This window comes from Syngnathus scovelli, chromosome 17 (assembly GCF_024217435.2).
Source record: "Syngnathus scovelli strain Florida chromosome 17, RoL_Ssco_1.2, whole genome shotgun sequence".
Classification (NCBI taxonomy): Eukaryota; Metazoa; Chordata; class Actinopteri; order Syngnathiformes; family Syngnathidae; genus Syngnathus; species Syngnathus scovelli.
In genome coordinates, this window is record NC_090863.1 from 5,823,957 (window position 1) to 5,836,737 (window position 12,781).

The following is a 12,781-nucleotide window of genomic DNA, read 5'->3' on the forward strand; positions in this document are numbered from 1 at the left end:
ATGAATAAGAGCTATATTAAGATTATGATTTCTGTTTTTAATCTATTGATATAGAAGGTATCCCCACACGGTGTTCAATCCCAACCTTGGAATTTTTTTATTTCAAATAGACATCACATAATAACACACACTCACACAAAAAAAAAAAGATTAAATAATATATATCTGCCAGACACAAAAAAAAAAACCAAGCATCATGACACTGCTTCGAAACATTTCTTTTGGTGCGTTGCATTAGTACAGCTTGTGTTGTACAAGTCATTTTAGCATGATAATATTTAGCACCTTGCCCCAGTCATTGTGACACTTGACTGGTGTGTTGTTGGGAGGTTGTCCATGCCGCGGGTGCCGCCGCTGCTGATGCCGGCCAGTACGTAGATAGTTGACAGCACAGTGCAGAAATAAATTAAAATATGGATGTTGTCAGTCTCTTTGCAATTCTTCTTTAAAGCCAAATGCATTATAATGAATCATATTTATTTACACGTAGGTGCGGGGGCATTTATTTACAAAAGTGGACGATGCACCCGACTAATCGGGACACAGTTGTTACTCGAAGGCTTTATTGTCGCAAGTGGGGCCACTTTTTAAGCAAAACTGTCAAATATTTTCCGTTGAAGATGTAAATCCTGACTAGAGAGTAAATATGAGTCCTTAATGCTAAGGCACTGCTTAAAATAAGAAGGAGAATACCAGCAGTGAGGTGTTTGTAATACAAACAAGCAACGTTGAACTCCAGTGTCTTTTACAAGGTGAATTTCTCACACGCAACGATCTCACCAATACGGCCGATTGAAAATAAGTCGTTATATACAAACGTTTCGAGGTGGCGGCGGCTCAGTTCCCTTTCTGAGCTCTTGCATGTGCTCTACGTACATTTATGTACACTTAAAACTCTGCTTACTATATTTTGATGCAAATATGTAAATATCAGTGCAAAGTACTGAGATTGTAAGCATCATGAAGCATTTGTTCTTCCGTAGACGTAAAGAGGCTTAAATGTTTTGCGTGAACGATAAGAGCTGCTAATCATCTCTGCAATAGTGGCTTGTCTATATGTTGTTCCTATTTGATATGTTTACATGTATGTTATCCCTAAGAATGAACCACTCTAACGTGACGCCATCTAGTAATATCGTTTCAGCTACTCATAATTTGAGGGCACTGCTGTCTGTTGCACAATGAAACAAGATTTTTTTTTTTCTAGCAATAAATAATGCTTAGCTGTTACATACCAGAGGAAAAAGGTAATAAATATAAAAAGAGGCTAAGTGCCTTTTTCTCGACAAAAAGGCAAATTGAGTCTAAACGCGTAGTCATAAAGACAAAGAGTTAGTAAATTTGGAAATTAGTTCTTAGGGAGTAAATGACATGCACAGGGAATTTGGCTAATATATTTAAAATGCATGTTTTCTGGGGTTCACTGAAAAAAAAAAAAGAAGTTAAAAAATACTAAATCATTTTAAAATATTTTCATAAAAACGATGTCTTCGTGAAAGTCAAATGGTAATAATATTAATGATAATAAAAATCCCAGAAAATCTTCACCGCTTTTTGCATCAACAAGATATGTATAGGCAAGCCTTAGTGTTTTTTTTGTTTTTTTTTATTCTAAAGATTTCCCTCCAAATAAATTTGGGATGGCAGCATGATACCTTAGTGGTTAAGCACACATGCCTCGCTGTTCTGAGGTTGAGGGTTCTAATCCCGTATTTGCTGTGTGAACTCGAGTCTTGAGATCAGTGCTGACTTAATGGCCAATATTTGGGGAATGAAATCAGTCTTAATGTTACTACATAAACATCTTACAAAAGAGTTGCTAATACTGAACCAAATCTGCGAGTGTGAGAACCCACCCAACACAGACAGCAGCATCAAAACGCTCCATGTAAAATCACAAATCAAGTCCTTGAGCCACATACTCCTCTAGCAGTGCGTGTGCTAGCTTATTTATATGCATGTATTTAACAATGTGGACTCTTCAAGTAACGACACGTCGCGAGGATCTAATAACTACGATACTTCCATGCGGGAAGAATGCAGCAAAAAAAAAAAAAAAAAAACAATACTAGAGGCTTTTGATGTGCACTACAAATACTCACATGGTGCAGATAGCGCCTTTGGTGTTTTTCCATCAGTGGTTTTAGTGAATACACCATTTTGCCGACGCACACACACGGGTTCATTTGAACAAGATAAAAACATGTATGCTTCCCTGATGTCCGCACAGAAGACGACGATAGTGGTTTCTTCGTGAGATGTCCTCGTGTCAAAAGGATGGATTTAAAGGTCCGTGCTGAGGATCTTCTAAGGCCACAATGTTCATTGGTGAAAAGTAAAATGTAAACGCTAGAAAGGGGGGAGGGGGGCACACGAAAAAAGGCGTTAAAAATATTCGAATGTCTTAGTAAGGCAATGGTCCCAAGAAGGCGATATGACTAGAACCCCTCAAACACTGCTGACTAGCTTTAACACTTTTTTTTTTAGCCACGCTTTTTGATTTACTTATCGGAATCGTCAGTTGTGTTTTTTTAAGTTTCACTACAACAGAGGTTGGACGTCCTTTCATGGCAAAATAAAAATAAATAAATAAAAAACACTGAACTGCTCACATAAACGCTACTTAATTAGGACAGACACTTTAAAGTCGTTTAAAGACTTCCTCATGGTAGTCTTTAATATCTCTCTACTAATTAACCTTTGAATTGAACTTCTTCTCATCGGAGCACGACATTAAGAACAAATTAGAAACAAGTCTTTGATGTACTTAGCGCTAAGCTAGATGGTTAAAAATAGAGCGCACACACCTTATGTCGTAAGGCACTTCAACAAGTCCCGGTGTCCTGTTTCCTAGCGGATGCGCTATTTAGTTCCTCTTCGTCTTCCTCCTCCTCTTCTTCTTCCCACCCGCCGAGGTGCACGGGTGTTACCAAAGATGGCGTGGGACCAGCATGGGCCAGGAAACCTGATAATTTGCATTGTGAATTAAATACAAGCATATCTCATTTTGACTGTAATGCAAAACCCAAGTGATGCCAGTATGATCACTTTTCTTTTTAAGTTCCTTCACTATTGTGCTCATTTGCAATTACCAGTCCTGCCGTGTAGCTCAGTCATTGGCACTGAGCTAGGCCACTGCCCTGAACTTCTCTGCGGGTGTGACGTCTGCTGGTGGAGCTAAAGAGACAGATTGCATGTCAACAAAAGGCAAGGGAGTTGGCGTGGTGAAATGAAAGTTACCTCGTGCATGTAGATAGCGTGGAGGCTCATCTCTGCTGAGGCAAACTCCGAGTGCAGCGTGTTACTCCGCAAACGGCTGTCGCTGAATGACATGCTGATGAAAACGAGACGTGGTACATATTAGGAATGGATTTGGTCTACCATAATAAATACAATAACACAAACCACTTGAGGTCTGTCAGGTACCTGTCAATAACGGTGCGATCACTGTGGTAGATGGTGCTGTCTTGATGTACGGACGACGCTTGGTGGCGTTGCCCGCGGCCCCGGCCGGTGTGTGGCAGCTGAGAGGCGGACAAAGAGGCCAAGACGCTAGCGGCGGCTGACGCTGCTGTGCTAGCTGGGATAAAGCGGTGATCTCTGCCTTGTAGTCCTGACGCGGCGAGAACGGGGTGCGCCAAGACGCTGGCCAGCAGATTCTCAGGCTGGGAAGGATAACAATCGAATTAATTGGTAATCGTTACATGACGATGGACGAGGTTCGTTAGCGGGATTTCTCACGGCGGTAGCAGACTCGTTGGACTGCAGCGATGTGCAAAGAGGAGCCTCAGAGAGCAGGAGCTGCGTGGAAGGGCCGCCTTGCGCGTCGTGTTGCACCTTCTCCTTCAGGTGGCTGATGAACACCGAGCTGTCCAGCGGTGGCTGCCAGTGTGGATTCTTAATAGTGAAGTGCATGAGTGACAACTCCGTCTTGCCGTTCTCCGCCTGCTGGTACACGGACGCTTCCGTCTGGCCCTCGGAGAGCCACTGCAAAAACATCATTAAAAGAGGTCATTGGCAAAGGTGTATTGACTTTGTGTACACGTACCGATTTTTAGCATCTTATTTTTTCAAACGTGAGGCACCCACAAATGAGTTGTAATACCAAGAGTGACCAGAGAGAGGCAACAAATCTCAAATGTGGATGCACTGTTGAGTCCTGCTTACCGTGGGATTCCCGTGACGTCTGATGTCCATCTGTGCGAAGGAGCAGATGTCCCCCACGCCAATCACCTCCACCGTGAAGTTCCTGAAGAAGTCGACAATCTCCAGAGACTTGTTCCTCAGCAGGAAGATGAGAATGAAGGGTGTAATGATGGGACTGAGCAGCTCCTCCAGGATGAACACCTGACAGAAGCATTTAGTGTGCTGAATTTAACAGGAAGTGTAACGATGGTACACTTCATCCACCGAGGTTCCCTCTACTCACCGCTTTGTACTGGAAGAGCTGTGCCACCTCGTCACGGGTCTCGCTCTTGTTGGCGTTGCCCCTCCAGTGGTCCGGCATGTAGTGGATGTGGGCCAGCATGCACTGCAGCAGCTGCTCTGGGCACCAAACCATATGCTCGTCTGGGATGAAGGACCTTGTATGGGACAAAACAAACGTTGGCGCTTTCCAAATGCGTACGGCGGGACATCGGAGATGAGGATGAAGCAGGCCACCTACCTGGTGATGGTGATAACCACCCCTAGCACCGTGATGCCGGTCAGAATGTGTTGCACCGTCAGGACGTCTTCATCGTAGACGGTCAGCGCGATGAGAACGGCCAACACCGAGCCCGAGAAGAAAGCGACATTTTTTGCCAGCACGGTGAGCAGCGGCGACGTGAAGGAGTTCATGTATTTGGACGTGGGCTTGTAGCCTCGGCCCAAGCGTCCGTGCAGCTCGTGGTTCAGCTCGTTGAAATGGCGCAGGTAGAGTCGGCCATAGAGGGACCAGCGCCGAGCTCCCAGACTGCCGGGTTCCCGCCGGATGATTTCTGTGTAGCTGAAAAAGGCGTAGAGCACCTGCCACACCAGGATGAATGGACAAAGCAGCAGATTGGCCAGGCCCATGAGCAGGATGACCCTGCTGAGCTGCTGCGCCAGCTCCAGCCGATTACCGCTGCGTTTGTATTTGGGGTGCAGGTTCCACTTGTTCTGGAACAGCGAGCCAGGGCCCCAGAAAAGAATGAGCTCAAAGTTGTACTTCAGGCCCTGCGTGAGGAAGACCACATCGCCCACTAGGGGGAGCTGCAGTCGCACGGGGAGCAGGGATTTGTTGATCATGGCCACCATGTAGTTCTTGAAGCGCAGAATGCGGTGATAGATGTCCAGTTCCGTCAGCTCTTTCTTGTGGACGCACATTTGCTGCTCTCGCTGCAGGCTGATGAGGCGGTCTTGGACTTCTTGCCATGTGAAGTTGCATAGTTCATCCTGGGACAACAAGAGCGGAAAGATTCAAATTTGCACATTAGCGACATGGATGAGAGGAGAGATAATGTGATGGTAGTTGCGTAATGCAGGATAAGTCTCCTTTCAAATCTCAAGCCATGAATCTGGCGGACACTGTTGGAAATGTGTACCATTCTGATCTTCAGCGCTTTAATGTAGAACTGCCGGATTTCCCAGTAGCTCAGGACATTGCAAATGACCTTGATGAGTCGATAGAGCCAGAAGATGGCCGCCATGATGAGAAGGAATATGATCCAGCTGTTGGCTTGGATCCTGAAGAACAAAAGGTAGACAATGAGGGAACAAAGAACTAATAGACATATTTAAGGAGGAAAAAACAATAATGTTGCAATAGTTATTTTTAGGCATTGCAGGTTTATCATCTCTAAAAAGTTTTGAAATTTTATTTGCCAGGTCCTTGACAATGAGCCTAACAAATTCTTCGTAACGACGCATCTTATCCAGTCCAATCTAAAATTGTAAAAGCCACTTCTCATCGTTGGGAACTCAGAAAAGGACTGAGTGGTTTTGCACCTCTTCTTTCTTTTTTTTAATATTTTTGTGTAAGCTGTGGAAAATAAGCACATGCTAACATGGGGCGGAGCTTGTTCCTCACAGCTCGCCAGCAAAGTCTCATGTGGCGGTTGGCAACGGCCAAGATGCTGGCGTCTCGTCTGACCACTTTTACCTCACTGACATGGATCAATTACTAAATGTGGAGCACAACAACTTCAGTGTCATCAACATGAAAATGTCTCAACAGGAAAACCAGTCACATGCTACTACTGATGAGAAGGGAACAACTTGTCCATTTGAAATAAAAGTTGGACAAAGCAAGAATTATTCCATTTTTTGTAGTCACAGAAATTTGTTTGAAATTACAAATGTGTGACTATTGATGACAACCATTTGTAAATGTGCAGCTTGAGTATTTATGGTTATCAAAAACCCTCACGTCATATTTTTTGGCGAGGTGTCGCAATGCTTTGAACAAAAAAAGACTTGAAAAACAAATTTGGGCTTTTTCTTTTAAGTTATATGTACAAATCCAAGAGAATAGTGACATTTTGGGCAAGTATCAACACCGGATTTTGGTGTCTGTACCAACCTTATTTTAAGGTATCATCTTGAAGACAGCCACAATATTTAAGCCAAACAAAATATATACAATAAAAGTCCTAAAACAATGCAGATTGAATAAGTAATGAAAGGGCTCTTGCCTCTCAGTGCACTGCTGGCTGGGCAAAAGGGCATCGGGGATGGTGACCTTGCTCCTGTCCAATGGGTTGTGACCCTGCCCCGTGTGATTGACAGCGCGGTTGGCGAACAGGACGTCATACTCCACGCAGTTGACCAAGAACGTTGTGAACGTGACGACGAACAGAAACTGACTGAAGAGCACCAAAAAACAAAAGTTTAGTAGCGAGCACAAGACCTGGCATCGATCTAACAACCCAAAGTGGAATATTTCCACAATCTGTCGTCCACCCATTTAGTGTCGGTACAATGTGGGTGACAAATACAGATTTGAGAATCTGAATTAGCAGTCAGTGGCGTATTACGCAAGATGAGTCATCGGGGTGTCACTGTTTAGTTATTACTTTATGACGCCCGATATTAACACGAGCCGTGGCGACATTCTGACAAACAGAGAACCTAAAAATAGACTTGCCCCCACTGGCAGAGCACAGAATAATTTATCTCAAGACAGCCGGAATGGAAATACACAATATGCGAGGAGAGGACAAGTGCTGTGGGTGATTCACATTGACTGAGAAATTCAACCATTTTAGTTCAACTACCAAAACCTGGTAGGTTGTACTTGGAGATTTACCTAATATAACAAAACGGTCAATCAAATCATCTTCAGGTAGCTGATATTAATACTTACACAAGTTCAAAGAACTCTGACAGCATCATACAAGCAAAGCCATTTTTTTGGTGAAAATGATAGATGTGAACACAGGGGTTAAGGGAAAACGTGGCACATTTAAATGAGAAGTATAAAAATACTTGGGAGGTCGGTCAGTTTGTCGATCTAGTCTCCCGGTTAGGTGTTTTGTTGTTTTTCCAATTCGAACATCAAAGTGTCACACAATGCTGTTGCACTTTGATGTCTAATGTCTTAACAAGTTTGTACAACACTGCTTACTAGTAAATCAATCATGATGAATGTCACAGTAAAACACACAAGGATATTCTCGTGAAGAAGTTATCCAAGTTCTTGATGTGGTGCCATGAATCTGCGACACAAATGTTGGGAAAATTAAGTCAATAGGATTACTGTGAGACTTGTCAAGCTTGTATGCCACTTCGGTAGCTTTTTTTTTATTTGTTTACCTTTTAGGCCTTCGGGCACATGGAGCAGCAAGTCCTCCTCACCGGGTGGAGAGTCCTCCTCCAGGTCCTCAATCCTCTGATATTCCCGGTAGGCTTCCAAGTTGGCCATGGTTGTGCTTCACATTCTCTACCCAGTCGTTCAACTCACCGAAGAAGCTCAGCTTCTGTGTCACCATACAAAAGCGACCAAGACCTTCAAAAACGTGGCTGCAGTCTGCACCACCTCGAGAACTCCCAAGTCAGGCTAGCAACATGCTAAATTAGCGTGACAACTTACGATAGCTTGTGACGTAAGGCTAAAGAATGTCCCACTGGAGTAATTGATGTGTTATTAATCAGCGTGAAGCACCAGCCATACGCAACAAATAAATGTCCCCACGGCGAGTGAGAAGTGGTCGGCTAGTGTAGGGATGATTCAGCCAGTCGAGCGTGGTCACGCAGAGTGCACGGTTTGTTTTGTTCCCGACTCGCTCCGTCATCCGCTGGTGTCGAAATCCTTTTGCTTCCCACTTCAGCGAAAACACAACGGTGACTCGCAGTCTTTCAATCCGCACGCTTAAGTTCACCTTATGGCACAATCGACTTGACAGTCTAAGTTGGGCCAGCTCTTCCAAAAATACAACATACCTTACGTGTGTGCCCACTGTTTTTGTCTTTCACAAACAAACGTCACTACAGGTTTTGGCCATGACAACTTCCGGTACGGAGTTGTAGTTTTTTGCAAATGGTTGTGTAATATTCTTGTGACGTTGTTTTAAAAAGCCAAAAACAATTGAAAAGATATGAAAAATAATTTTTAAAAGTAAATTAATTATGTGTACAACGAATTACATTGTTCCAAAACTAATATTTACAATCTCTCGTGTGAAATGCATTGTGGGAGAATTCAATATGGCGGCGCGCTTGTAGCCCTCGGATAACAAACTATTATTTGTTATTTTACAAAAAAAAGGCTGTTAAAATGTGGTATTTCTGGAAATTAAATTTTGCTGTGCCATTGCGGTCGCTGTCGTTACATCTGCGATGCAATAATACGGCTGGTTTATGGAAATATTCACGGTAGGGTAATGTGACCTGCTAGCATAGTGGGCTTATGACAGCTTAATGGTTGGTGCTCCTTAACCCTGTTTTACTTAGTCGATAACAGGCTTGTGTGCACTCTGTTTGGACCAATTACACCTCCATATTATTATTCATTATATTTTTTACAAGTCTGACTTAATGGAGCAAAATTAACCTTTTGTAAATAATTGAAAATATTTTATGAATTAGCTTTTCGACTGTCTCAATTGAAATTATTACCAATCAGGGACTAAATGTCAAAGTAGGCCAATTTTATTAATAGAAAATAAGCCAGAAAAATACCTAAAATTGGTCATTTAATAATAGTTTATATACTACAAATGGGATCATTATTACTGGAGTATTAGTATCTTCTTGGACACTAACGATAGTAAATGCAAGGGTATTTTCTGACCCCTCATTTAGGAATTTAACCTTTTTTTTTTTGGATACAGATTGCATTCATCTTCAGGATGCAGTGTATTCAGCGCCTCACGTCAACACGGGAATGTCACCAATCGCTTGTGGACCGCGGCCCACAGAGCTCTGCGGCAATCAGCCACACGAGCATCTAAACGCTCTGAGGCGACACTGCGGTTCATCCTCGCACCAGCAGCACTTACAGTCGCCGGGAGACTGTTTTACCACACCGTGTACTGCGAGGCGGACCAGAACAACAACAACATCCGAGTGGAGACTGTGACCAAACCTCCAGAGTTCAAATGGCACATCCTGTGGGAGTTTGTGAAGCCTCAACTGTTTGCGCTGACATTCGCTGTTGTGGTAAATCAGTGCACAGAAATCTAATGCAACATTTCTGTCTTTATAATCAACTTGTTTTCTTTTCAGCTAGCTTTCGGTGCGGCCGTTTTAAACATTCAAATTCCAATGATGTTGGGGGAGCTGGTGAATGTTGTAGCACGCTACTTGAGGGAACACACTGGGAATTATGTCCGTGAGATAAGAGGACCTGCTTTTAAGTTGCTCGGACTGTACGGCATCCAAGTATGAAAACGTTCCAAACAACCGATCCATTGATAATGTAATTGCTTTAATGATGGGAAATATACAACAGGGCTTGTTGACAAGCGGCTATATCATCCTGCTATCGAAGGTCGGAGAAAGGGTGGCGGCGGACATGAGGAAAACCCTTTTCGCCTCCCTACTGAGGTATTTAATCCTAACTACTGAAAACACGTCCTGTCGTTGATGTCCTTTTTGTCACTTAGACAAGATGTGGCTTTCTTTGACGCTAACAAAACTGGACAACTGGTGAATCGTTTGACAGCGGACATTCAGGAGTTCAAGTCTTCCTTTAAGTTGGTCATCTCGCAGGTACGACGCAAACGCACTAGTGGCCTTCAGGTGGAGGTGGTTATTTATGTATTAATTTAGTCATTCATTAATTTTCTATCGCGCCAAGTCACTATTTTAGGACATGCAGTATTTGGAGTTGTTAAAAGTTGTCAGGGTTTCAAATTTATGTATTTTGCTGATGCTTTTAGGGTCTGCGGAGTATCACGCAGACAGTGGGATGCTTTGTGTCACTTTACGTCATCTCTCCAAAACTCACCGGGTTGACCGTGGTGGTCCTCCCCTGTCTAGTCGGGGCGGGAGCTCTCATTGGCTCGTTCCTCCGAAGACTTTCCCGGTTAGCTCAAGAACAGGTGAGGGGAGGATGTTTTTTTTTTTTTTTTTAGTTGGGAACTGTATTGCAGCTATTAACTATTGTTTGTTTCTATGAAGGTTGCCAAAGCAACGGGAGTGGCGGATGAGGCTCTCGGTAATGTACGAACAGTGAAAGCCTTTGCCATGGAAGAGCGGGAGCTACAGTAAGTGGAAAGCGTTTCATTTCTTATTACCGGAAGCTGCGATTAAATGACGTTTTCATTTCTGCTGCGTTCCTCCCAGGTTGTACGCGTACGAAGTTGACAAATCTTGTGAAATGAATGAAAATCTTGGGACTGGAATTGCTGTTTTCCAGGGACTTTCAAACATCGCTCTCAACTGTGAGTCTGTTCATTTTAACCAGGAAGGAAATTACTCAAGAAAAAAGTTTGCAGCTATTTCGTTATCTCCTTGCAGGTATTGTTCTCGGAACTATTTTTGCCGGAGGAACTCTAATTTCGAGCAATGAAATGTCGCCTGGAGACCTCATGTCTTTCTTGGTTGCTTCCCAGACAGTGCAGAGGTAATAAGACATCTCATCTGATAAAAATGCATTCAATCAGAAATATTTTAACCAATTTTTTTTTTTGTTAGGTCCTTAGCTAGTATATCTATCCTATTTGGGCAGGTAAGTCAATTGAAATAAAATTCAGAAGTCAATTCTTGGCTTTGGTTCGCTCTCATTGCCTCCACATTTTCTTTCCAGATGGTGAGAGGAACAAGCGCTGGGGCTCGTGTTTTTGAATATTTGTCGTTGAAACCTTCAATTCCTCTTTCCGGCGGGGGACGCATTCCGTATCATTCTCTGACAGGACGAGTTGATTTTCTCAACATTTCATTCAGGTTGGAGCCTTCTTTTCGACATTTCAGTGAACAAGAAACATCAAGTGCTACCATTACGGGTCTGTGTTCATTTGGGGCGTTTTATATTTGTAGTTACCCAACAAGACCTGGCCATCAGATTTTGGACAAGTTCAACTTAACGCTGCCACCGAGCAAAACAATCGCCATTGTCGGGGAATCTGGAGGCGGTAATGAATGATGTCATCAGACAGCCGGATGTAAACTGTACAATAACGTGCAACATCTGTTGTTTATTTTAGGCAAGTCTACAGTCGCGTCCTTACTGGAACGTTTCTATGACCCGACGAGCGGCGTCGTAATGTTGGACGGACTCGACATTCGAACGCTTGATCTCTGCTGGCTCAGGGGACAAGTTATTGGATTTATTAATCAAGTAAAAGAAAATCATCTTTCATCCATTATGGGTCAATTAAGATAATGACTTTAAACCTGTGTCACGTTCTTCTCGACAGGAGCCTGTTCTGTTTGGAGCGTCTATCATGGACAACATCCGCTTCGGGAAGCCCGAGGCCACCGACGCTGAAGTCTTTGACGCTGCCAAACAAGCCAATGCTCACCGATTCATTACAACTTTCCCAGAAGGATATAACACCGTGCTAGGTACCAGATTTTCATAACGTGTCCCCTTGCTCACTGCAGCTCTGCTTACCTCTTGGCTCTTTACATGCCAGGCGAACGCGGGGTGACGTTATCAGGAGGCCAGAAACAGCGCATCGCCATTGCCCGGGCCCTCGTTAAGAATCCAACCATCCTGGTACTGGATGAGGCCACCAGCGCCTTGGATGCTGAGTCAGAGCGAGTGGTGCAGGAGGCTCTGGACCGGGCCAGCCGGGGGCGCACTGTTCTAATCATCGCCCACCGCCTGAGCACCATCCAGGCAGCTGACCTCATCTGCGTCATGAGCAACGGAAGCATAGTAGAAGTGAGTTTCAACATTAATTGGTGAAAAAAAATGCCTTTCGTTAACTAATTGTTATTCAGTAAATCCTGGAGATATTTAAGGTATTTGTCTATCATTTTAAAAAACGTTTTCTTTAAGGCTGGAACTCACATGGAACTGCTGCGCCGAGGCGGATTGTATTGCGACCTGATCCGAAGACAAAGAGCTGAGGGCCAGAAATAAACCACGCTCAAATATGTTTATCGGAGATGCTAATTTCACATCCAATCAGTCAAATGAGTTAAGATATAAGAGATTTTAGTTTAAGTGGACCAGTTGTGGGGAAAAAAAACAAACACTACTACAATGTCTTTAAGATTTCTAAATGTAATTTACCTCTATTCAAAGCTTACTGTACATGACTATTGTGAATAAAGAATGCTTTAATGAAACTGTCTCTTTTATGTCTTTGGCATATTTCTTATTTAAAGTGTGGAAATAGTATTTACGCATACAGTTATTTAACAGCAGGTT

At 43.4% G+C, this 12,781-nt stretch overlaps 2 protein-coding genes across 3 annotated transcripts; one reads left to right on the forward strand and one right to left on the reverse strand.

Moving 5' to 3' along the window:
- Positions 1–73: 73 nt before the first annotated feature.
- On the reverse strand, positions 74–8,460 carry atg9b (autophagy related 9B). Of its 2 annotated transcripts, none has more exons than XM_049746968.2 (15): positions 8,051–8,460; positions 7,774–7,937; positions 7,631–7,676; positions 7,325–7,387; positions 6,654–6,824; positions 5,565–5,706; positions 4,667–5,415; positions 4,430–4,583; positions 4,168–4,347; positions 3,742–3,987; positions 3,427–3,665; positions 3,241–3,334; positions 3,093–3,177; positions 2,808–2,965; positions 74–2,349 (listed from the first exon to the last, which is right to left on the reverse strand). In XM_049746968.2, the coding sequence occupies exons 2-14, from the start codon at positions 7,880–7,882 to the stop codon at positions 2,826–2,828; spliced, it is 2,418 nt and encodes an 805-aa protein (XP_049602925.1). In that variant the 5' UTR covers positions 7,883–7,937; positions 8,051–8,460; the 3' UTR covers positions 74–2,349; positions 2,808–2,825. The 2 variants fall into 2 exon arrangements, with proteins under 2 accessions (XP_049602925.1, XP_049602926.1); XM_049746969.2 differs by having other exon boundaries at positions 8,401–8,447.
- A 185-nt stretch (positions 8,461–8,645) lies between these two features.
- On the forward strand, positions 8,646–12,699 carry abcb8 (ATP-binding cassette, sub-family B (MDR/TAP), member 8). Its single transcript, XM_049746975.1, has 16 exons — positions 8,646–8,832; positions 9,291–9,618; positions 9,685–9,840; positions 9,911–10,005; positions 10,065–10,170; positions 10,341–10,502; positions 10,582–10,667; positions 10,747–10,844; positions 10,921–11,026; positions 11,098–11,131; positions 11,210–11,346; positions 11,440–11,534; positions 11,607–11,740; positions 11,820–11,967; positions 12,039–12,289; positions 12,407–12,699. The coding sequence occupies exons 1-16, from the start codon at positions 8,735–8,737 to the stop codon at positions 12,488–12,490; spliced, it is 2,118 nt and encodes a 705-aa protein (XP_049602932.1). The 5' UTR covers positions 8,646–8,734; the 3' UTR covers positions 12,491–12,699.
- The last annotated feature ends 82 nt before the right edge of the window (positions 12,700–12,781 follow it).

What these genes read in the sequence shown, in the direction of transcription:
- abcb8 (XM_049746975.1), top strand. Translation starts at nt 8,735, where the DNA reads ATGTGGTATTTCTGGAAATTAAATTTTGCTGTGCCATTGCGGTCGCTG. An exon ending in GCTTCCCAGACAGTGCAGAG is followed by an intron (nt 11,027 to 11,097) that starts GTAATAAGACAT and finishes TTTTTTTGTTAG; the next exon opens with GTCCTTAGCTAGTATATCTA. An exon ending in AGGATATAACACCGTGCTAG is followed by an intron (nt 11,968 to 12,038) that starts GTACCAGATTTT and finishes TTTACATGCCAG; the next exon opens with GCGAACGCGGGGTGACGTTA.
- atg9b (XM_049746968.2), bottom strand. Translation starts at nt 7,882, where the DNA reads ATGGCCAACTTGGAAGCCTACCGGGAATATCAGAGGATTGAGGACCTG. An exon ending in GTGGTTATCACCATCACCAG is followed by an intron (nt 4,584 to 4,666) that starts GTAGGTGGCCTG and finishes GTCCCATACAAG; the next exon opens with GTCCTTCATCCCAGACGAGC. An exon ending in CCAACGAGTCTGCTACCGCC is followed by an intron (nt 3,666 to 3,741) that starts GTGAGAAATCCC and finishes TATCCTTCCCAG; the next exon opens with CCTGAGAATCTGCTGGCCAG.